This window comes from Pseudopipra pipra, chromosome 14 (assembly GCF_036250125.1).
Source record: "Pseudopipra pipra isolate bDixPip1 chromosome 14, bDixPip1.hap1, whole genome shotgun sequence".
Classification (NCBI taxonomy): domain Eukaryota; kingdom Metazoa; phylum Chordata; class Aves; order Passeriformes; family Pipridae; genus Pseudopipra; species Pseudopipra pipra.
In genome coordinates, this window is record NC_087562.1 from 12,071,952 (window position 1) to 12,095,600 (window position 23,649).

The 23,649-nt window shown below is 39.1% G+C and overlaps 1 protein-coding gene across 3 annotated transcripts in view; it reads right to left on the reverse strand.

Moving 5' to 3' along the window:
* Positions 1-9,807: 9,807 nt before the first annotated feature.
* TOX3 (TOX high mobility group box family member 3) overlaps positions 9,808-23,649 on the reverse strand; it is a 123,852-nt gene continuing 110,010 nt past the window's right edge. For all 3 annotated transcript variants that reach the window (XM_064671160.1, XM_064671162.1, XM_064671161.1), the window contains 4 exons: positions 16,068-16,337; positions 14,739-14,966; positions 13,356-13,436; positions 9,808-11,663 (listed from right to left, as the gene is read on the reverse strand). In XM_064671160.1, the coding sequence (XP_064527230.1) occupies positions 10,926-11,663; positions 13,356-13,436; positions 14,739-14,966; positions 16,068-16,337 (1,317 nt within the window). In that variant the 3' untranslated portion in view covers positions 9,808-10,925. The remainder of the gene's footprint in view (positions 11,664-13,355; positions 13,437-14,738; positions 14,967-16,067; positions 16,338-23,649) is intronic.

Consider the following 23,649-nt stretch of genomic DNA (forward strand, 5'->3'; position numbering starts at 1 on the left):
AGGTACCATTAGCTTATCTCCAGGTTCAAGGGTTGACAGAGGCCATTGATACCTATGGGACACTTAGAATGGTTTGATTTGACCTGGGCTTTTATTGGTGTTTATAATTTTTTTGTAATTAAAATTTATGAAATTTAAGCAAATTTTTACATCTTAACATGTGCTGAATCGGTATCACCTGAATGTCGACAGGCCTGAAGACATGCTTTTGCAGTGCACAGTAAGGGCTGAAATACAACCAGGCCAGCCCACAGGGGCTCGTGCTCACACCCAATCCCAATTCCAATCCCAGCCCCAACATCCATCACAAAATCAGCCAGTTGAACATCCATGTAGTAATGCTGCACTTCTCACCCACCAAACCACATGAACAGGGAGGATGGCAGTGAACCCCTGGAACTGCTGTCTTTTTGTAGGCATTTCTAACCCATTACCCCAGCCCCACCTTTCTCCTTAGTGCCTTGTTACCAATCATTTTTCAGTGGTGTACAGAGGCTGAGGCCTACGAGGTAGATCAGTGCCATGTTACAGTACCTACCAACTCAAGAACAGCAGGGATTTTGTAACTCTATTCTGGACCCAAGATGCTGCAATTTAAACAGCTTTGCATCAGGAGCAGAAAGACATCAAATAATCAAACATACAGGATTACATGGAAATCATCTCTCTCCCGTCCCTATCTTCTCCCTAGGCTTTTAATCTTACAGGGGACACGTAACATTTTCTGCATGTGCATTAAAATAATTATTTCCGTAAATTAGCATTGGCTGTAGCTCAGGATCCTCTAGTGAAGGTGTTTGAAGGCAAAAGAATCATAGAATCATAGAATGGTTTTGGGTTGGAAGGGACCTTAAAAGATATCCCATCTAGTTCCAACCCCCCTGCCATGGGCAGGAACATCTTCCACTAGACCACATTGGTCAAAGCCCCATCCAACCTGGCCTTGAAATGCTTCCAGGGATGAGGGATCCATAATTCTGATTTCCTCACATCTGACCCAGCCAACAGTCAAAATGCCCTTGACCCACAGCAGGGCCTCACGAGCCCACAGCCCCATTTCACAGCGAAGGTCCTCATGTCTCAGGGGTTTTCTATGATGATCTTGAAAGTCACTTTACCATCAACATTGCCTGGCTGGCACTGCCTTGCTGTTGAGAACAAGCATCAGAGACTAATGATGTGGCCTCGAGTCTGCATAAAAATGAGAGTACTGAACCACTGGTAACAAACTGAAAGTAACATTTGCCCTCAAGAACAAGGCTTGGATAGTGCCTGCACGTGCACTGTGCCCTGCAGGGACACTGCAAGCCTGTCATGTTATTCCCAGTTGAATATTAGGAGCAACAAATACAATTCTGGAGGAATTTTTGCTGCACATGAAAGCTCATACAGTTATAATTTTGAGAGTGTTCTTTGTCTCTGTTTTTTGGGGGTTGGGATTTTTTGTTTCACTGGTTTTGGTTTTGTTTTTTTTTCCAGTACTCTCAAATAACCTGAAAGTTAATTTATTTCTTCATTGTGTGGCTTCTTGACTTCATCAATTTTGATTTTCCTGTGTTCACTATTGAGACAGTACCCTGTGAAATGCTTTTGGTTTGCTGAACCAGATGATTCTGATACAAAGTGCTCGTGTACCCTTGCATTTCCTTGGCTCCCAGATGTTGACTGGAGATCTGTCTAATCAAAACCATGCTTCCCCATATGAACGCCTGTTTGAAGTCTCTGTTCTGAGTAGGGCAGCTCCTTGTTAGGGTTTCTTAAGGGTGCAAATTATCCTAGAACACATAGTATATGTAGTCTGTCCCAATTCATGTAGATGACCAATCATCTAGTCATCTCCTTTTCTTTAGTTCTGCTTCATGCCTTTAGCAGCAGGGATGAGGGCTTGTGCAGTGCCCACCTCCCACCTGGCAGCACCTGAAATTACCCTACATGGGAGCCGTGGCCCCGCCACAGACAGGCTCCCACAAGGATTGTGTAACTTTCCAAAGAGGTGACCTTCCTCTGCTGCTCAGGTTTCTGGTATCTCAGTCCATCTGTTTGTTTGGTCCTCTTGTGCTCCTGGCTCCCTTGGAATGGCCCTGGAGAACTGTGAGTTACTACCTGAGATAAAAAAGATAAGGCCAACAGTCTTGCCAAGCCAGATGGAAAGGATTTGAAATCACTTTTATCACATTTGTATGTTAACCAAAACTCCTGCTCAGTTAGGAACACTGCAAGTATTTTGCATTTTTTACAAATAAGGAACCTCATTCTGGCAGCAGCTTTCACAAGTACAATGGCACTGTAGTTCTATAAAATAAAATGTAATATAATACTTACACTTTCCAATTACACGATTGTAATTGTGCATAATTACACAAAATCTCCGGCCTTTTTTATGGCTATTTCTAATTCTGAGTTTGTGTACACTATATAAACACCATCTGTAGAGAATGTAAGACAGCTTCTGTTGGAGCACAGATATATAAAAGTATAACATCAACTTTTCAGTGAGCATCCAGTGAGCATTGTCTGTACCTTCCTGTAAACTACATTAATTCAGTAACTCACTTTTGGATTCACACTCTTGCTTTATTGCATCCAAGCTTACAGATCTCCTGTACTTTCTGTTTATTGCCAGAACATTTATGCATATGCCCCAAATCCCTGGCTCCACCTCCATCCCATCCTCCCTGGGCTCCATCCAGCACGTGTATCACCACATCCTGCCCCGGCCCCTCCGTGTGCGGCTGTGATTATGCACCAGCAGTTGACACAGAGCAGTGGTTTCCAAATTCTTGCTGTGAAAAGCTTTTGAGGTGTTTCAGTAGAAGGCTGCTAGTTGTGAATACCAAAGCAGGAGCTTTCCCCGCTGCAGAGGCCCCTTCTTAAGTATGAAGTACAAACAATGAAAATGAAAAGCAATAAAAAAAGAGAGATCTGGGCTTTGAATGCTTCTTAGGGTCAAGCATTAAACCCTCTTTTGACAGCTACACAACCCACACTTGTTCTCCTCAAGAGAATTTGACCTCAAGTAAGGAATTGAACAAAGTGCATATTTTGTCTACAGTGGACAAATACATTGTTCTAAAGCAAGAAACTGCAGATAAAATATACAGATAATGATAGGGAAAAACCCCCACATTCCCCGAAATGAAACCCCACTATGATTTATGCACATTTAAAAAAAAAGAACAAAGTATTTCTGATTTCATTGACTTTGTGTTGGCAGAAGGTTAATCAAACTAAAGCATTATATTTCTCCTCTGTTATTGATTAACCAAAGTCAAATAACATTATCATTTTCCTTAATGCATTTAAATCACAAATATTTTCCCAGATGTTCTGCACAGGCACTTTGCAGATTTCAGTGGAAGTTGTTTACATTCTGAAACATTGAGCCTGGAGAGAAACACTTCACTGTGATAGCAACACACACCCAACAGTTTTCATTTTCTCAATTCAGAAGGAAAACTGCTGTTCCTCCCTCTCCTTCGAATTCTCTTTCTGCAAGAAATATTCCTACGTCATTGGAAAAAAATTACAAGCTTGCTCATAATGGCTGCATTTTCTGTGTCCATTTTCAGCTAAGCCCTGGCCAAAGTCTCCTGAAATCAGTAGGATTATTTCTACTGGCTTCATGGCCTCTTATTTAGCCTTGAGTACACTGCAAAGTTGGTTTTAATTTATAATAGGTCCAATGGTGTGGCTTATGCAGAGAATTTGGCCTACTGGCATAGGGGTGATCTCCTGCCCCTCTAAGTGGCTGCAGTTACACAACCACTGGCCAGAAGATGCAGTGATCCACAACGGGCTGATCAGCTCCCTTTGGAATGATCAGTTATATCTTACAGTGACTTTTAACACTGAAGTGAGGTGAAATGACATAAACATGGAACCTGTTCTGCAGCCACAAATCCATGTCCTGCTGTGCCCTGCAGTGCTGGGACTGGCACCGATTCCCAGTGGGGAGCTGCCTGCTGTGCAGCTGAACGGGCAGAGATGCAGAATCAGGCATCAACTCTTTTTTTGCTGATCAGCGGCTTTGAAAATGGAAAGAAATAATCAGAACTCCACCTTCAGTTTACAGCCAAGTATAGATTTAGCAAACATCAACAGAAGTGCATGGGAGAATATTACATTTTTATTATAATTTTTGTTCAAAGAGGTTTAATTTGTCCAAGTCTGCTAACAAGCTCTGTCCATTTTCTGAAGTGAAGGATAAGGAATTCATTTGCATTGGGTTAAAGGAAAAAAGGAAGGAAAAAAGAAAGACTGCTCGGCCCTTATACAGACACAAGTATCTAAACTGACACTTGGAATTACATGTATTTCACCACGAGTTCAAGATCTGCCATAATACGTTATCTGCTGTAAATGACCAGAAGACTTACAGATTTGTCTGCCACAATGCTATAAGGTAGAAAGTCTGTTTACACAAGGATGAAAATTATTACTAGTTCCATCTATATTCTGTCAGTGCCAAGGCATGCTGAGCAGTAACCAAATCCTTTGGCACTCCATGCTGCAAAGCACCTAGGCATGTTAACCCAAAAATCCTCAAATGCCTGCCTTAGACTTGAGTATATTTTAGATATTTGCCACATACAATTAAGTGCACACATCTGGACATCTCTGTATTAAAACACATATGTGTTGTGTATGTGCATGATCTATTAATTTCCTTCTGATCCACAGGAACAGGAGGAACATGAAGGGGGTCTGAAAGAGGAGAAGCTCTTCAGGACAAGCTTTCCACAGGTGGAAAGGCAGGAGCAGGGTGCAAGAGTTGGCATGGGGCAAGTGAGCCCTGTTTGCTCCTGTGCTTAGCAAAGCAGAGAGAAACGTGGAAAGGGAGAACAGGAAAAGTGAGAAGGTGGGAGGAACAGGGAATATGATTTGATTGATAGCACAGTGCAGCTACACAGCTGTTTGGTCCCGTGCCACAAAGTCAACAGCGAAATGCTCAGCACCCTGTGCTATGGGCACACAGGGCATGGCACCTTCACATGAGGCTGGAATGCACACATGGACTGCTCACTACTATCAGTTTAAACTCATATACACACACACACACTGGAGCAGGAGTGAGAATCCCCTGATCAACAGCCGATAGAGCAGAATTTTCCAAAGAGAGCTCCAATTTTCAGACACAATGTTCTGCACTTCCAAAATTAAAAAGGAAAGAAAGTAAGAAATGGTACAGCTACTTAGTGTTTTTTAAATATAACGGCCAATTCTCATGATTTGTGGAACATCAAAACCAATTCCAAAATTAACCATCTGTAACCACCAGTGAGAAAATCATAACACAAGGGAAGTACATTGTTTATGTACTTCATACTAATGCAATGTATACATTTGTTATCAGTACACTGTGGGATACAGCATTAAAATAAACTAGCCTGCAATAAACTACACCCTTTAGGCTTCAAAAATATTGCCAGCAGGTATCCTGGTGCTTTGTTTGCCTGCATTTACCTCTCTGTTTTGTAAATACAAATATTTGGTTAAGGCATCTGCTCAGTCAAGAGCTGTGACTGCTGATCCAGGTAGAGGTTTTCAGACCTGTGCACAGAAGCAGCCCATTTAAATGACTGCAAATACAATTCACCATCAGGTTTATTCTTTACACATTTATGATGATTCACAGTCATTGAACCAGCACTGTTAGATATCTGTACTTGAAAATGAAACCTGTGACCTGTTCAGAATAGAATTTAATAAAAGAAAGCGCCAAAAATGTAAGATAGACTGTATTACTTTTAGGTTCTGATTATTCTTATTATCAATACTTGGAACTGTTTGGAAAACAAATACAATATTTTGCAATTAGACCCCTGATCTATGAAAGTACTTGAGCAACTGTATAATGGAGCATATAAGTAGTCACTTTAATGAAATTACTACTTATATACATGAATTATCCACTCATTTAAAGTGATTTGCTGGATCAAAGCCTTTCTGTTACAATTAGAGCAGCAGAGCTAAAATAATAGTAACTCCAGTTTGGAGAAAATAATAGACCAAAGGAACTGCATCATAAAGATATTCCCAGAGAGGAAAGGGAAAAAAAGATATCTGTAGGAAGTGTCCATATAACTACACCACATCAAATATAATTATCTGTTCAATTTTTTTTACCTAGAAGATTCAAATAAATTTAATTTCAAACCTTACAAGAAAATTCTCCACTAGTTTGGTTTGTATGTGGGCTGAAGATGTTAATGCTGCAGAAACTTGGACAAAACCCGCTATTGAAAATACCACTTCTGGCTTTTAACTGAGGTAAACAGAATGTATTATAAATCTCCAACATAGCCTATTGAAGTGTCAGAGCAGCTTGTTCAAAGCAATACATTCACTTTTGAAAGATTTTTGTATTATAATCGAAAATTCTCTCCCTCCGATGCACCTGAGAAGCATTAACTTCTTGGTGACTTTAAGAACCAAATCCTTTAATACAAACCTAGCTTTTCCCACAGGCACTTGAAAATATTTAGCATTTTTTCAGTTGGATGCAATTTTCATAATAAAGTAGCTCACTCGGCTACCTGACACCACAGACAAAGACGCTGAGTGAGCAGCTCCTGCCAACTTAGAGCATGAGCGCAACCCTCAGTTACATATTAAGTAGGCTTTGAGACATCCAACTGCTGTGACAATTCAAGTAATTTATGTATTATATATTATTGCCATATATTTTATTCATTATTCATAACATATGTATTTTATTCTGTAATGTCCAGGCACAACTCTTCTATAGTCCATGTCTTTCAGTCAACCTTAACGCAGCATACAACAGATTATGTAACATTTAAATTCTACCTTTTTTACAAGTTTTAGGATACCAAAGCAGCTCCTTGCTACTCTTCTGAACAGCACCAGCCCATCCCTATTTATGCTGCTCCCTATGTTCATTTCAATTTCACTGGTAAACTTTGCAGAAATGTATGGGAATTACATATATTTTGTTCTGTGCCAAAATATTCAGTCCAGTCCACCAAATCGGAAATGTTCATAGTTAACTGCATCTCTGGCAGTTTCAAGGGTATAATTTTAAACCTACAGTATATTTTGTTAAATCAAACCCTACAATGATCCTGTTTTACTTCCATCCACTTAGCCTATTAATGCAGGCTAATACTGCATGTTCTTGTGGCAGCAAAACCTAAAGTGTACCAGGAGACTCTGGTGATAGATTACATGTACATGCTGTGTCATATCCAATTAACTCAAATTGACTGTGTACTGCATTATGCTGTTAGTGCATGGAAGATCAATAAATATGGAGAAAATCCAACGAGGCGCTCTCCATTCCCATCCAATTCTAGTAGGTCTGAGACAGATCATGCTCCTATGATGTGTGTGCTGCTGCTGAAGAGGGCAGGTGGTGCATAGACACCATTCAAACTTGGCCTATTCAATCTAAACTCCTCTAACTCGCCATTCATGCATAGCAAAACACCATCTGGTCCTATTTTGCCTCCAGCAATCACAGCTGACCAAAAACGATAATAACAGCTGTTGCAAAACAAAAGCCAAACAAAGGGGGGAGGGAAAGGTTAGAATGCAGTCCAGTGCTGCAAAATACTCCATGAAGTGAGAAATGGAAAAGGAGCCATTCAAATAGGAATCCCCATTGAAAAGAGTCAGTGCAAGACTTGTGGTTAAACTTGAGATATTTAATCCATCTGTCCTGCAAACCACAATGGTCAGGTGATAATATAAAATTGAGATTATGTTGCACAGAGGTATTTAAAGGCTTTTTTCTCCAAGTTAGAAACTAATGACCCTGTGTCAGCTAAAAATTAAACCTCCTTATGTTCTTTCATCATGTGTCAACCTGGGTTAATGTGAAAGTAGAATGTGGTTAACCGGGGTGATAAAGCATCTGAAACCTTGGGAAAAGAAGGGAGTAGTTAAGTGCTTGTAAATGCTATGAAGGAAAACATTCTTTAAACCATGCACGACACTGAAATCATACGGATTATTGCATTTTTCCTGTATAAGTTGCATATCAAGCGATTTAAACTAACAGTTTTATTTATGACCTATGATAGCACAGTTATTCACTTAGACTTAGGGAACATGAACACAAACTTGAACAGTTTGAAACACAAGATGTTCTGCAATATGCTATTGTGGGTAATGTAAAATATAATTTTGTAGCAAGCAGGGGGATGCTCCAGTTTTTCAAGATTCGAATTTTGATATTTAAAACGTAAAGACCTGCTTGATTATTAATATTTATTTTTTTTAGCTGCAGTAATTAAAACTATTTTTCCTGGAATTGAACATCAGTAGTTCAGCAGCTCTTAATCAAATGTGATAAAACCCAGGATTTATGAAACCATTTAATGAGTGTAATAACACCTGCTTCTCGCTGCAAATAGTTGAAAACAGACTTCAGTTGTAATTAACTCTTATCACTAGTGACATTTTTCCAACGATACTTCATAGGTCTTCAAAATGACAATTACAGAACTAATACACAATTACTGTCACATGCAGTTTAGCAATTATTTCTGAAGACATTTGTCTAAAGGTTTCAAAAATGACTATAAAATGGTTCCCTTTGTTATGTAACATTGGTTAAAACTGACACACACAAAATCTCTCCCAACCAGCCTCTGTTGTGCCATTTCTGATGCAGATAGGCTTCCTTGCTCTTGGAATAAACACCCTCCATCCCAGACATTATTAGATATCATGCTAAGGCTATTAGGAGCATGGGTAGCTGTCAACTAACACCTATTATGAAAAGCTTCAATTTATACATGATTTTTTTCTGCTCCAAGAAATCTATACATTTATAATTAGAATCTCTTGCTGTTCAATATTTGTACATAATAAACAGAGTACCTGAGGATAATGAAATATTGAAAGATGAATTCTTTATGAGTAAACTCACATGGTATAGTACCTCTTCCCTCAAGTCTGTGTGCAACTTTTTGGGGATCTGTATTCCATTATTTTTGGGTTGTGGTCTGAGCATGGTAGCCATACCTCAAACAGGATTAGGATTCTGCTCAGGTTTGACACTTGCTGTTTTTAATTTTCATTTTATCATAAGCAGTTTAAGATTGTTGCCAATGGTAATTTGCAATTTTTATCAAGACCTCTTCATTATAGCTTCTGACAGGACAGATGCTGTAATTAATCATGCCAGACAACTGGGGATAGTGGTCAGACTGCACTCACAGCACAGATACTGCAGGCAAAGAAGGGAAAGAAGAAAACAAAGAATCTCTTTTCTGTCCAGAGCAAAAATATACGAACAGCACTAATAACACACTGGATGTGACTGTCTCCAAACCCTTCATACAAAACACCTGCCCTCTCCATCCCCACCTCCATCATGTTCTACTTCTATGAGAAAACAAAAGTTAGAGAACTCAGGACCTGCCTGAGTCAAGAGCTGGAGGTTTACAGAGGGAAGCCCACAGCAGTAGCTGCGTTCACATCTGAAACTCTCAGAGAAAACCACAGTTTGTGCTGATTTGCATCTCTGAACACTATTGCTGAGAGACAGGTCCACTGCCCTGCTCCTGCAGATCCACATAAGGAAGGCACCATGACTGCTTTGTGACTCTACCACCTGCTTCCTCCTCCTGAAGTTGCAGATACCCCAGAGAAGGTGCCTGGGACTCTTCATCGGTGCATCCTGATGGGTACAAGAGCCGATCGCTCGCTCTGCTCTGATCGGTACCTGTTTACTCAGCATGTCTGATAAAAACCCAAAGCAGTTAAAAAAAGGTCCAAGAAAATGTTTGCAGAAGGAAATATTTCTGGTTTTTCTATCAAAGACTTACGGTTCATCAGTTTTACTGAAATGTGTTTATTCTATAGCAAGATAAAAGCATTTATTTTAGATAAGCAAAATACAAACAACTTAATTGCTGCTATCATAACTCATAAAAAAGTATAAAACAGCATAAAAACACAATAAGCAATGTAGCAATTAATAAATCATGTTACCAGTGTTTACATTAAAGCCTCATTTATGAAAACTTTACAACACATGATATGAAAACTTACAACTTTTAAAGAAAATATTTACATTGATTATTCGGTTGTGGAGTTTCATTTAAATATTCTACTGGTTTTACAGCGTATTAATAACTCTTGCATTTCTTGTCTTAGCTTTCTGAAATAACAGTTTTATTTAAGTGCATTTCCCTTTTAAAAATACAGTGTATTAAATCTGAAACTCATCACTTCGACACAGAATATAATATTCACATTTGTTCTGTAATTCAATTAACATAAGAGGGTAAATGTCAATATATATTTTCTTACAAACTATGGCAGGTTTATTTGGAGAAATGAAGTGAAAGGTTGGGTCAAACATTTAAGTCCACTTACTTGCATCTGTTGTTCTGAAGACATTTAGAAGAGAAAAAAATTAAGAGCTTTGGCAAAAATCTGTGATTTACTCTATTTTTTCATGACAAAAAATGCCATCAACTAACTCATGTCATACAAGTACGATTGTATGAAATCCAATCATCATTTTACAGGTAGTTACAACTGTGCTTTAAGGGCTTCATGAGTTCATACTGCCTTGAAGTGCATTATTCACTTTTAGAGAAACAAGGGTTATAGCATATAACTCTGAAAGGCCATTTTGCAGTCATAAGGTCCAGGTATTTATTAGGCCAGTTGATTCACATATTGTAGGTAAAGCTTAAATAAATTAAAAAGGCATCACATGAAAAACAGCTTTTCTTTTTTAAACAAAATGATTTATAGTCAGCTAAAAGATGATACACAGCTACATTGTAGTTCTTTATTGCCTATCTAATAGACACTTTAGAGGATCATTTGATCTGTTATGCATCCCTGCATAACTACCATCAACAATTTACAGTTTTCAGCCAAATATGGTTTACCCCTACCCCCTCCATCAACACAAAGCCATGTTGCAAGACCATTTATCTTCAGAAAATACTGACCTGCGATAATACTTGAGTCTGTGTCTGAGATTGTATTTGTGACTGGTGCTGCTGAGGTGCTGGCTGAGGGCTCCCAATGGCCGGGATGGGAGAAGTGATCTGCGAGGCTCCGGGAGAGTGCTGCTGAGGAGAAGGCTGCGACTGGTGTTGCATATGCTGCATTTGCTGCTGCTGCATTTGCTGAAGCTGTATGTGCTGCAGCTGCTGTTGCATTTGCTGTTGATTAATCTGCTGCTGAAGATGCTGCTGCTGCTGCAAATGTTGCTGCATGTGGTGCTGAAAATGCTGCTGCTGCATTTGCTGTTGTATTTGCTGATGCATTTGATGCTGATGTAGTTGCTGCTGCTGCATGTGCTGCATCTGTTGCTGCTGGAGCTGCTGTAAATGTTGCTGCTGGCTTTGCATCGAGGGACTGACTTGAGATGAGGACGGCGTTGCCACCATGTTTGTTCCCATAGAGCTCATCAGGGGAGCTGCAATGTTTGTTGGCATGTTTGGTGCAACGGTAACAGAAGCTACAATCTGGTTCATTGGCAGTCTCATGGTCAAGGGTTTTGGAGCAATTGCTCTAGGAAGGGGCTGTTGAAGAGTTTGAGGAGACACCGATACCGTCGCGTGTTGAGAAAGAGAAGTATTCAGAATAAGGGAGGAAGACAAATTTGTGGATGCCAGCGTTTGCTGAACAGAACGAATTGTCTGGGCCTCAGCAGATTCTGCAGCAGCCTGTGTTTGGAAAAGAAAATAATTGTCTTTTCAACAGAAAAAAACACTGTTACTGTTTACATGGAAATAAAAGTGACAGCTTCTCTGAGAGACTTCATCCTGTTTTGTTTTCTATCAGAAAAGATCAATATACAGTCTGAAAATGATCACTGATCCACCGATTCATTACATCACCTCTTTATCTGTCTCCCTATATGGTGCCTTCAGTTCTTACTTGGACAAAAAACTAACTTGTGCCCTTTCAACACCAGGAAGTCACAGATACATTTTGTTGCTGAAATTTAGAAATGGCACAACACTTTCTATATTTAGGTGTTTTAAAAAAACCCCTCAAAACCTGTTCTTTGGGAGACAGCAGCATACCCCCCCCACCAGTTATCACGGTAGTTTACAACTATCAAGAATTTAACTGAAATGTTTTAGACATTTACCTTAGAATGTGACAAATTGTGCTGCATCCCTACTCTAAGCAATCATCTCAAATGAAAAAGCTACAGCAAGGATGTTTTAAGTTAGAGATGAGATAAATACAGGAATTTAGGTGTATTTCCACCTGCAGTCTTCCCACAAGTTACTTGGCAGACCAGGTCCCAGAGTTTTGGGGAGCAAATATTTCTGATGGTTTTGAAAAGGGAACTTAGGACTGGGAAAATAAAATCCCTCAAAGATATTTAGAATTCCTATTGCCATTGAACTTCGCATTGTGATAGCAAATGCTTTTAGAATATTATCTAAGTCCCAGAAGGAAGAGAAAAACACAGTTTCTTAACACAAGCAGAAGAAATCTTTCAGCTTTCAAAAACACGCGTGTATAATTTCTGCTGTTGTATTTTTATTCATTAATTAAAATACACAGCAACTTTCTGTATGATTTACTAATGCTCTGCAGTTGTACATTCAAATAAATATTCTCAGGAGTTAGACATCATCAGCCTCTGTTGTTTTCTTGTGACTGAATATGTTTTGGTAATTGATCTTCATGAAATATTATTAGAGAAATAACCACCAATGTTTTACCCGTATTTTAGATGTCTATAAGCATCTTTTCATTTACAATATTCAGATGCAACAGATCTACAACCCAGATAGTGCTGTCAGCTAGAAAGGTAAATTCTCAAATAAGACAGCAGAGCTTTGTTTTCTTCACAAGTTTTATTTTAACTCAGGATCCACTAAAATACTCCATGTGGCTCACTGCCAGTCTGTTTGTAAGTACTCTCCAAATTCAGAGCCACCACGCATTTTTTACCCCTCACCTGCAAGAAATGTTTAAGCTTTGCCACACAACAACTGCTCTCCAGCTCCACGCAAAGCAAGCCTGTCTTTTGAGAAGCAGCACTTGAGGAAAAACAAACCTCTGCAAATAGCTTGCAAACATTAACGTAAGGAGGTCAGTAGATCTTTCATGACCGAATTTTTGAAGTGCATTACTTTGCCTCCATAGCTCAAGGAGGATGTACATTGACAAAGGTCTTTTTCGGTAATTGTTAATATGCACGTAGAAAGACGAAATTATTTTTGGAGAGATTAAGCAGGGTTCAAGCAGCAGCACAACATCTTGTAGAGCTGTATGACAGGAATTCTAGGATGCTACTTTCGTTTTGCACAACATCTCCCCCCCTCGCCGCCAAATTTTTAAACACCATTGCCAAAAGCTCACTTGCATTACACGGAAGGCATTATTAGGCTTACCTTAGAAACAAGGCTTGCTCTATAGGCAGCAAGTGCCTTTAGGTACTCTTTTTTGGCAGCTTCAGTTTTTCTTTTATATACCTATTAAAAAGAGACCACAATTTCACCAACTTCAACTATTAAGATGTTTTTGCCAGAATCCTCTCAAAATCACTTGCAAAGAAACAAAAAACACAGACCAAAACCTCTGGAAACACTCTACTGTTAGATGTGCTTTTCCTTCCTTGAAAGTTCTAAATATTCTTGCAAGTGGCTACAAGATTTCAGCTCTACTTCCGGGACTTGCACTACAATTTATGTCAATTATCACGAATAACAAAAAGCTGCTGTCTGATATCAGTCTGAGCAATCAACTGTTTTACAAGACTAGCTATGCACACTTAACCTCCCCAGAAAATGGTATTTCAAGGACACTAAGTAACAGGGATATTAGAACACTGAGTATTTCAGATGCCAAAATGTATCAGCAGTAGTATACAATGCCTATGTATTTTTTTTCCCAAACAAATATCTGACCTACATGTAAAAACATCTGTATATGTTTAGAAAAGGGGGTTCAAAGAGCTTGGACTTGCCCCATGCCCAGCATGAGAGAATCATACTGAGTTAAACAAGAACAGTTAGGCAAAAACGAATAAATCTTTATTTTCAATCATCAATAAATTTAAAGTCCACCTTTAAATGACGTTCCTTATTACCTGCTACATCATACCAAAAGTTTCCAAATGTATTTCAGAAACAAGTACCATTCATCTCTTGCCAAAAGGTATCTTATATGGGAAGCTACTCTTCCACTGAAGCTTTTATTAACTGTTACTGGGAGCTGAATGGAATAGCAACAGGCAAACAAAGGATATCTTTTTTAACCTCCTTCAATCTGTGTGCAGAAGTTACATGTGTATAAGAAGAAAAACCCTCAAGGAAGTACAAAATTCATCACTCTGTACCAAGTTTGAGTTGGAGATAGCATTTCACACACAAACATTGTAATGAGACACAGAGGATTGCCTTCAAAGGTTGGAAATCAACACGCTTTGTAACAAATTCGTAAGGCAGATCAAAGGAAAATGGTAAATATGCTGTACCTTCTTCTTTTCTAACTTATTAATAGCAAACAAGAGCTTTGAAATAGGAATCATCAAGAGATGGTCTTAAGAGGAGTCTAGGACACTATCACCTGAGCTCTTTTACAAACTGCTATCTAAAATTTAAAGACAAATACAGTCACTTAACACTACCTACTGGGTCTTACAGGGTAGCCCTACAGAGGCAGTAGTCTACATCAGCAAATAGCATGGTCTACTCAGAGTAGAGGTTAAGAGGACTTTTTTACAAGGATTACAATATTCCTTCTTGTGAGACAACCCCGAAACAATTTTTTACCTGTTTTTGTTCTTCTCCTAAACTGTCCCACATAGATGCCACTATTTTTGAAACATCTCCAAATGTAGCATTCGGGTTCTGCCCTTTAATTGCAGCTTGTGTATCCCTGAAGAAAAGGGCATATGCTGACACTGGCTTTTGTGGCTCATTGGGGTCTTTCTTTTTCTTCTTCTTTGGAGTCTTGGGCTTTTTGCCAGAATCTGGGGCAGCTCTTTTTTCTCCAGTAGCCTAAGAAACAGTAATAACAATAACAGTCAATATATGCATTAAGTCACATTAATTACAAAAAATTATTGACAGTCAGCCTTAATAATATATGGAGAAAGCTACTATGTATGCAATTTGCAAGAGTCCTGTTGTGCAAGCCATTCTCCTACCAAATAGTTCTTAGTCCCAGCTTAATCTCATTGGATCTACTGGAACTAAATGCATGAATATTTACTATTCATTTTAAGTATGGCTCAGAGAGTCAAATCCTATGAGCTTGACCTGAAAAAGTACACCCCAATGCTAATTTGTATTAAAAAATTACTGCTTAATTCATAGTAAATTTTGAATAGGCCATCTATGTTTTTCCATTAAGATGTAATTTCAGCAGCAGAGACTCCAAAGACAAGAGCTTGGAGGCATTTCCCAATTCCAAGACTTAGACTATCAACTTAGACACGGGTCAGGGATTAAAAAACCCACCTTTCAGGCAAAATGCAGCAGCAACTTGGCAGTTTCTATGCACCTGCAGTGAGCACTGGCTGTGTCCCCCCCACACCCTGGTGCTGGAGGCTCCATGCTATGGCCAGGCACTCCATCAACAGCCCCCTCTTCCCTCTGGGACAAGGAGCTCACCAGCAGCACACTCAGGGTTACAGTAACTGATATAACAACATTTGTACTTCATTTGTTGATAAAATTTTCCCTTTATAACAGATTTATTTAAAGCAAAGTGTAAGTTAATTAAACTTTCAGTTAGAAGAATGCTTTTTTTATTTCTGTCTAAAAGCATCTATGTTTTACATGACTCCAGAGAATACCAAAATGACAAAACTGTCCAAAGTTGATGAGTGAAGAGATTCACCAGATCTGAAAACCTGAAGCGAATTAGACCAAATATATATATGTGTGTGTGTATAAGCCTATTCTTAGGTTTATTATTATGAAGTATGAAAACTTCTTAAGTAAAGAAGCTAACCAGCAAGTTAATCATATTCCACTACACTGTAACATTTGTACTTTATATGAGTGCATTGCAGCTGAGCTGATACCACCACGTCCATGAAAATACAGCACACAGAAGTGTGAAGCTTGCTCACTACAGCACATGGAATAACTTACTCTATTTGATTCATCTGCATCTTCTTCATTGATAGAGCTGGATGGGGAAGGAGTGGCTGATTTACTTGCAGGAGGGGAGGGAGAAGTGTGTGGCAAATTAGTGCCTCCTAAATTTAGCCCCAGCTGTGCACTGAGCTGAGACTGGTTAATGGTGGTGAGCTGAGACGGAGGCATAACTCCGGAATGAGCAGAATCAGTCATATGGACAATAGATCTCATAATCAGAGAGTGATCCTGGCGGTACTGGGAAACTTGTGTGTGACTCTGATCCTAAAAGAGATTAAAATGTTATTTAGTCATTAGCAGTCACCATACAGCAGTATTGAGTAAAGTTATTTTCATGGCCTTATAAACCAACATTGTCAACATGCAGTTTGCTTCCTTTGTTTTTAATGAATTAAATGCAGCAACAGTTACGACAATTGCCCCAGAATTCCCTTTTCCCCCACTTGTGAGTGTTGGGGTTTTTATAGTTTTTGTTTGTTTGTGGAACAAGAACTTCCCTATTTTTAAAACATTTCTTCTCTTGATGCAGTCAGAAGTACCCACATAGGCAACAGGGAAACAGGCTGACTGACGATTCAGGGAAAACATTGCAACTGAGGAGACACAAACTGCTGTCAAATGCAGAAAGTAAACAAAACCAGGACTGGGTGAGGGGATACACATAGAGAGAAAAGCATCTTTCTTTACTGACATTCAATAATTCTTAGCTCTTACAAGTAACAATAGTAGCAGGTATAAAAAAATCCTGTCTGAGTGGGATTTTTAAGCTGTTTTGAACACAGAACCAGTGTGCAGACACTGGAGTGCAGACACTGCAGCATGCTGGAGAACCGGCCCAGTAACCCTAAACACTCCTAAAGATCCTCGTTTGCAAGTACCACATGAAACCACACATTTTTACTTTTAATCAAACAATCAAACACGTGAGGAAGCAGCACGTGATGTACAAACCACCGACTTTATTTTTCTTGTACTCTGTGTGTCAGAAACACAAGTGCTTGCATGGTTTGGTTTCTACTGTTTCTTGAGGGCACAAACTGTGTGTCCTACATCTGTGCAGCATTTACCACATTTGTAAAGAAAAAGAAGCAAGACCCTGAAGGTAAAGTCAGCTGGAATCTTCCTATAAAAAACTCTTTTTTTTTTTTAACCACACACAGATCAATACACAATGAAGGAACATTTAAACAGAAAAGAAGATTTTTTTTTTTCAAAGTTAATAAGAGAATAAATAGCTCACAAATTGATTCAGCAACCTGATTAATCCACAGTCATTGTTTGAACAGCCAGAAACATGAGAAATAAATTAGATTTTGAAAACTCTTTCATTATTAATAACCTACACTGCAATTAGTAGCAGGTGCAATGCTCCTTAATGAAATGACACAGAACAAAACAGCAATTGTGGGAGCCCAGAGTACAGCCCACCGGACTTCCACAACAGAGCCTGACCTTCCTGGTGCTCTCTTATTAAGTATGGATAAGCCCAAACCAGTTTTCAAAAATCTGTGTCAGCATGGAGGTAAGTTTAACTCCAGTGACTTTCCTCTTACTTTTTACAATTCTGCCCTCAACAGAGGCAGTGGCTCTGTGCTCCTGGAAGCCTTTCCTTGCCTGGGACATACAAGGAAGCCATACACGTGTTAGAGAAGGTGCACACCCCGCCTCATCCATCTTTACATACAAGTGCTGCAGCACACTGCTTCCCTAGAGCAATAAATCATATTAATTCTGAATTTGACATTCATGTGTCTTTCTGCTGAAGCCTATAAAGAAAAAAAAAAAAATCCTTCTTTAGCATAAAAGTACATGTACTGTTGCACCTGGATCCAGTACAGATAAAGTTAACCTCACAAACTCATGATCCTGATCCTAAGCACTAGGGCTCACCCCTCATTTTCCCCATGCTTTCCAAGCCATTGCCAGCTTGGTTCATAATCCATGCCATACCACACCACACTGCTTTTCCTACTTCTTGAATTCTTTTAATATTTTCAGTGAAGGACTGTAGTTCCTTAGAGATGAGTCTGTGTGCCAAAAGTAGAGTACTCGATACAGAAAGATCAAAACATCAGACTTATTGGCTGAAATACACATTTGCTTCAGGGCACCTTTCTGTGAAAATTTACTACCGTTAACTACAGGGTCATTTTGGCTGTGACTTGTATTGGCAGTGGCATCTGGAAGTTATTCAAAGTCTTTTGTAAAACGATATCACTCTCTGCCCATTACTCCGATCATTTTATTTTACAGACATGAGTTTATGGCAGTAATTCTGATGGTTTTTTCAGCAAAGCTGAAGATCATCAGAATAACCTTCTCTCATAAAAATTAACTTTCTTCATTATTGTGCAGACAGTACTTCCTTGGAGGTGTTCTACCCTAAAAGGCTGGCTTTTGTTCTCCTTCTACTGCTACACAATACAGGCCTTTCTGGCCTCTACACCGAGGTAACAAAATGTGATGACATGGGTTACAAACCATTTACTCCACGTCTTGTCATTTTGGTTGCATCTATGATTTTATTGAGACTAAATTCTCTTGACTTGCACTGACCCAGAATCTAATTTTATACACAAGCCCATGAATTCTTAACTGTCCCTTTTTCTGATACTATTTGATGCTTCTGTGGTTTTTACATCCACTTATTTAATTTCAGTTTTTCTTTTCTGCATTTTTTCCTAATTTCTTGAGCCATTTTTTTTAATCTTAAAAACTTCAGTAAAAGCTAGAAGTGGCAACAACAATACTTTTAAACTCTATTTAGCACCAAACTGATAAGACATATTATATAAAAGAAAATGTTTCATAAAATTTCCAATCCCTTATAATTTACATTATATGTGCATATGAAAACAACTAACATTGTATTTCCTGCACTTTAAAAAAAAAAAGAAAGGAATGGGAATTTCATTTTACTTGGGAATACAGTGTCGTGGGCCTCAACAACCTATGGTACCTATGAAAGAGCTTTCAGACAAGGAAGTATAAACCATTTTTTCTGTTTGTACAGTGGTTTGGCAAGTAGCAAGAAGGCAGCAAGAAGCTAGTGGATATATTTTTATATAGCTCCTGAGCAAACAAAAATTTTCTAAAGAGGGACCTATAATCAAAACCTCAAAATTTCCATCAATTATCTTAACTCTTATTTTTGCCCTGATAGTACCAAACACCAATAACAAACCGAAAGGATCAGTGGCATTTCATCATGCTCGAAATGTTTATCAAAGAAACATTTAACAACAAAAATCATCCCGTATCAGAAGCATGCATGGAAATGCAAGTGCACTGAAGCATCCACATGACATCTTAATTATGTTACTATATGAAATTGAAAAACTCATGTCTCCAAAAATAATCCACTGAGAATCCTGAGAGAATTTTAGAGAATATCACAAGCTCTTTTACATAAACTTAACCAGAAGTAAAAGTGATATGCCAGTATTATGAGCATTCAGGATTTTTGGTAACGTTAAGCAAAAATGACAGATTAGTTCTGACAAAAATTCATGAACTTCTCAAGCAGACAGTATCAAGTTTTGATTAAGCCTGATCTGCTTTACAGTCTTAGATTGAAGTTACACAAAACCTGGTGATCTTAACACAAGTCAGGCAAAGCTCAACCACTGGTTTACTCAGCATGACAATCAAACAAGGATATAATGTGTGAAAACAAAAACCAAAGAGAAATAACTTGTGTAATTCTCTGCAGACTGGAATGACTTTGACTCAGACCTTTCTGTTGTCATCCTATGAGTACTACAAAAAAATTAAGGTATAGAGACATTTTATTGAGTCACCTCTCTGGCCTCTTCAGCTACAGGGCAAGGGGTTAATGACTCCTAAATGAAAGTGAGTAGGGTTGGATTAGATATTTGGAAGAAATTATTTAATGTGAGGGTGGTGAGGCACTGGAACTGGTTGCCCAGAAGAGCTCAAGACCAGTCTGGATGGAGCCTGGTCTAGAGGAAGGTTTCCTGCCCATGGCAGGGAGAGCTGGAATTAGATGAGCTTTAAGATTCCGTCCAACCCTAATCATTCTACAATTCTATGATTCTAATTATATACATGGATTAGAAAAAAAGCAAAATATGCTTTATTATAAAGACATTATAAAGACATTCAGCATTTGGTGCAAAGAAGGCCTCATCAAAGGAACCTTAAGGATATCTGTACATCAAACTATCCTACTTTCAACTGTTCTAATCTATTTAGACCATCATGCCAGAGAAGTCATATTTAGTCAAGAGGACACGTTTCATGGCATATGACAAATATATAGCTTGTTTTACTTTGATTTGTAAAAAAATAACTAATTTAAAATTGATAAAATATCCATTCATCAACAGACACTGGAAAGCAAACAACAGAGCAAAGAGAGTTAAGAAAAGGAATGTGTGAACTCCTGCACTTGATACAGTATTATCAAAGGTGTTTTTCAACATACCCTTGAGTACCATGGGAAAAAATTACGGTAATAAAAGATAAGTTCATTCTTCTGTTAGCAACTCATTAAGCATCCAGTACTTAGTAAACTTTGTAAACAGTTAGTATTTATTTTGACAGATAAATGTATCCAGCCATTACATTGAGAGATGCCCTAATTTCCACTTAACTACTCTGTATTTTAAGAATCATTTCCATACTATAGTTTTATCCTGAATTTCTACCCTGATATAATTTTAATCTCTGGGAACATTCAACAAGATAATTAAAAATATAACTAGGAAATTACTTTTTAGAATATTTTGAGCAATACTGAAGTCTTGACTAAAATCAATGTCTACAGCCTTCCATCATTTAAATAGTCAACACCTCCAGGAAGATTCTAGCTGTATCAGGACTGAGCCCATGGAAGTGCCTACAGGAGGAAGTAGGGCTGGGATCTGACCCTACACTGCATGAGCTAGTTTAAGGGAAGTGAGAAATCTGCCAACCAAAATAACTAAGCAATAACTAAGCAAAACCCAACATTTATGGTTATGCTCACTGTGCCCTGGTTTCAGAAGTTGACTTAAGCCATTATATATTCTATTGCCTGAGGAATTCATCACTGTCAATATAACATAAGCTGATGTAATATTTTAAAGGATATATTTAAGTTGAAGTGAATGCACTGCAACGTAAAGAGTGAAATCCTCTGTTGTCCCTGACTGTAAATTACTCCCTTTACTTTTAGGCAAGTCAGCATATCTCTAGAAGAAATCCTCAATACTCTTTTTCTCCACAAGTAAACTACAGATAAAAGAATCCATTAATCTAAATTTTTACAGGATTGGAATTCACTGCCAATCAAAACAAATCAAACTAACAGGATGCTTTTCTCCGTCAGAGATTAAATCCTTACTTAATACAAAACAGTTGCACTTGATACTGCCACCACTGAAGAACTGTCCTTCCTCTCCCCTCCACAGATATCGCCATCACTAATAGATCTGTCAAAATGTAGTTATCAGAAGATCCTATAAGCAGCAGCTTCTTTTCCTGGCAATGAGAAAACTCCAATGTTCTACTTCATGTCTCTGCAGAAAAGTAAACCTTACCTTATTTGATTCCCAAATACAGTCTACAACAAACAGTACATGTTGATTCCTAAAAAAAACCCAAATGTCTCCAGATCTAAGAGATGGGTTGGTGACAGGACGCTCACACACATTCTGCTGCCTGAAGAACATGAAGAATATGCATCTTCTTGGTCTCTGGGCTCCCTCAGTTGTACTACTCTCTTCTGTTCACACATAAGCCTCAGAAGGGATACGAAGAGGAAAAAAAACAAACCAAAAACCAAAACCAACAAACATCGAGTGGCCACTGACTGGTTCCTCAAAACTGAGGAACTATCTTTTGTTCTGGCACCCTCAGGTGTCTCTAGTTATTAATTTCCTTCTTATGTGATGGAATGCCCTCATACAGCTGCAATCTCCAGGTTAATTTAACATGTTTTGTTGGAATCTTTCTGATTTACTGTCCCTTCCTTTTCTTTGTGGTCTGGTCTGCAACCAGGCTTGCAGGGCCCCCTTGAATGGCCAGTGTTCCTCATCCTCCCCTGTGCAGCACAGTCCTCCCTTCCGAGCAGACAGCCTGATGCCTGCTCAGATTCCACAGATATTAAATAAAGTCCTCTGCCCAAATTAAGGTGCAAATGAGACCAGATGCCAACTTTATTTTGCAAAATTAATTGTATAGGGTAAAGAGAGAGAGGAACAAGGAGAGAGATAGTGCAAGTAGAAGGCATAGAAGTTACTGCTGTCCAGTTGGTCCTTCAGTGCCCAGGGCACTTGGTGGTGGGTGCCACCCTCTTCACTCTCTGAGTCACTTTGTACAGTCCCTTATTTGCATGGGAAGCAAAGGTGGGAGTGACTTTCACTCCCTCGTTAGCATGAGAGAGGAGAATAAGACGTGGTTTTGCCATCGTGTATGCTCAGGTCTTAATTTGATGGTTGTTGGAGGTCTGTTCTGTGGGTTGTACGAGACAAATACCCCCAAAATCAAGCATCCTATTTGTGACCCCACTTCTTGCCCTTGCCCAGGTATTCACTTGTTCCATAATGGGCCACAATAGCGTTGCAGTGAAAAGTATCAGTTTTTTCCTGCCTGACAAGGCTAGAACTGAAATTTTGTCCCTTTGTGCTTTGTGTACAGGCACTGGTGTTTTCTGTAACAATTTTCACCACTGAGGGCTTGTTTAAGGCATATTTCATTAACCCTTTCCTTACACCACTTATGGAGGTAGTAGGTGTGATGTGAGACTATCAAACCACAAGTGAAAATAGCTTCTTCTATGGAAGCACGTCCAGGGATTAAGCAGTAGGAGCACACTGCCACCAGGCAGTGCAACACCATCTCAGAGATGTGATTCCAAACTGGAAGGTGCCCAGGGACGGCGCCAACCAGTCCAGGCACCTGCTGGACCAATACAGCTCCAGGTCCCAGGGTTCACTACCTCTGCAACATGAGGCTGCAGCCTCTGCTGGAACCAGCTCGTTCACAGCATGTTAGCTGTGAATCTCTAATAAAACGCTGCATTACGGGGTGAAGAAATACTGAAAGCTCACAGCCAGGCCAAAATCACACAGCTGCCAAACTAACGGGCAAAGACTTTTCTCTGAAATGCTTACAGCTCTTACTGGAGATGCCCCACCACCCTAGCATGGAGTGTTTTCTCTTTGGGAACTCTGTTCCCACCCTTTTACTTTTCTGTGACCCCACAGATTCCTCACTCGATCCCCAAAACAGGTTGAAGAGGTGACACTTTTTGGCCGCCTCAGTTGCTACCGAGTCCTTCTGTTCTTGCAGACAACCACAGGACAGGCTGGTGATAGCCCTCCACCCATCCACAGTGGCTGCTGCCAACCTAATTGATTACTTTATAGTTTAATCTTTGCACCATTTTATAGAAGCATTTAAGAACAGATTCTCCACTCTTTTCTTCCCAAACATCTACCATACTTTAAAGCATATTGAATCACACTCCTTTTGGACAAGGTACCCAACAGCATGATCACAATACATGTGTGACTCAGATCACAGATCTGGGCTCTGATCTGATGAGTCTCTTGGCATGAGGAGCTTCTCT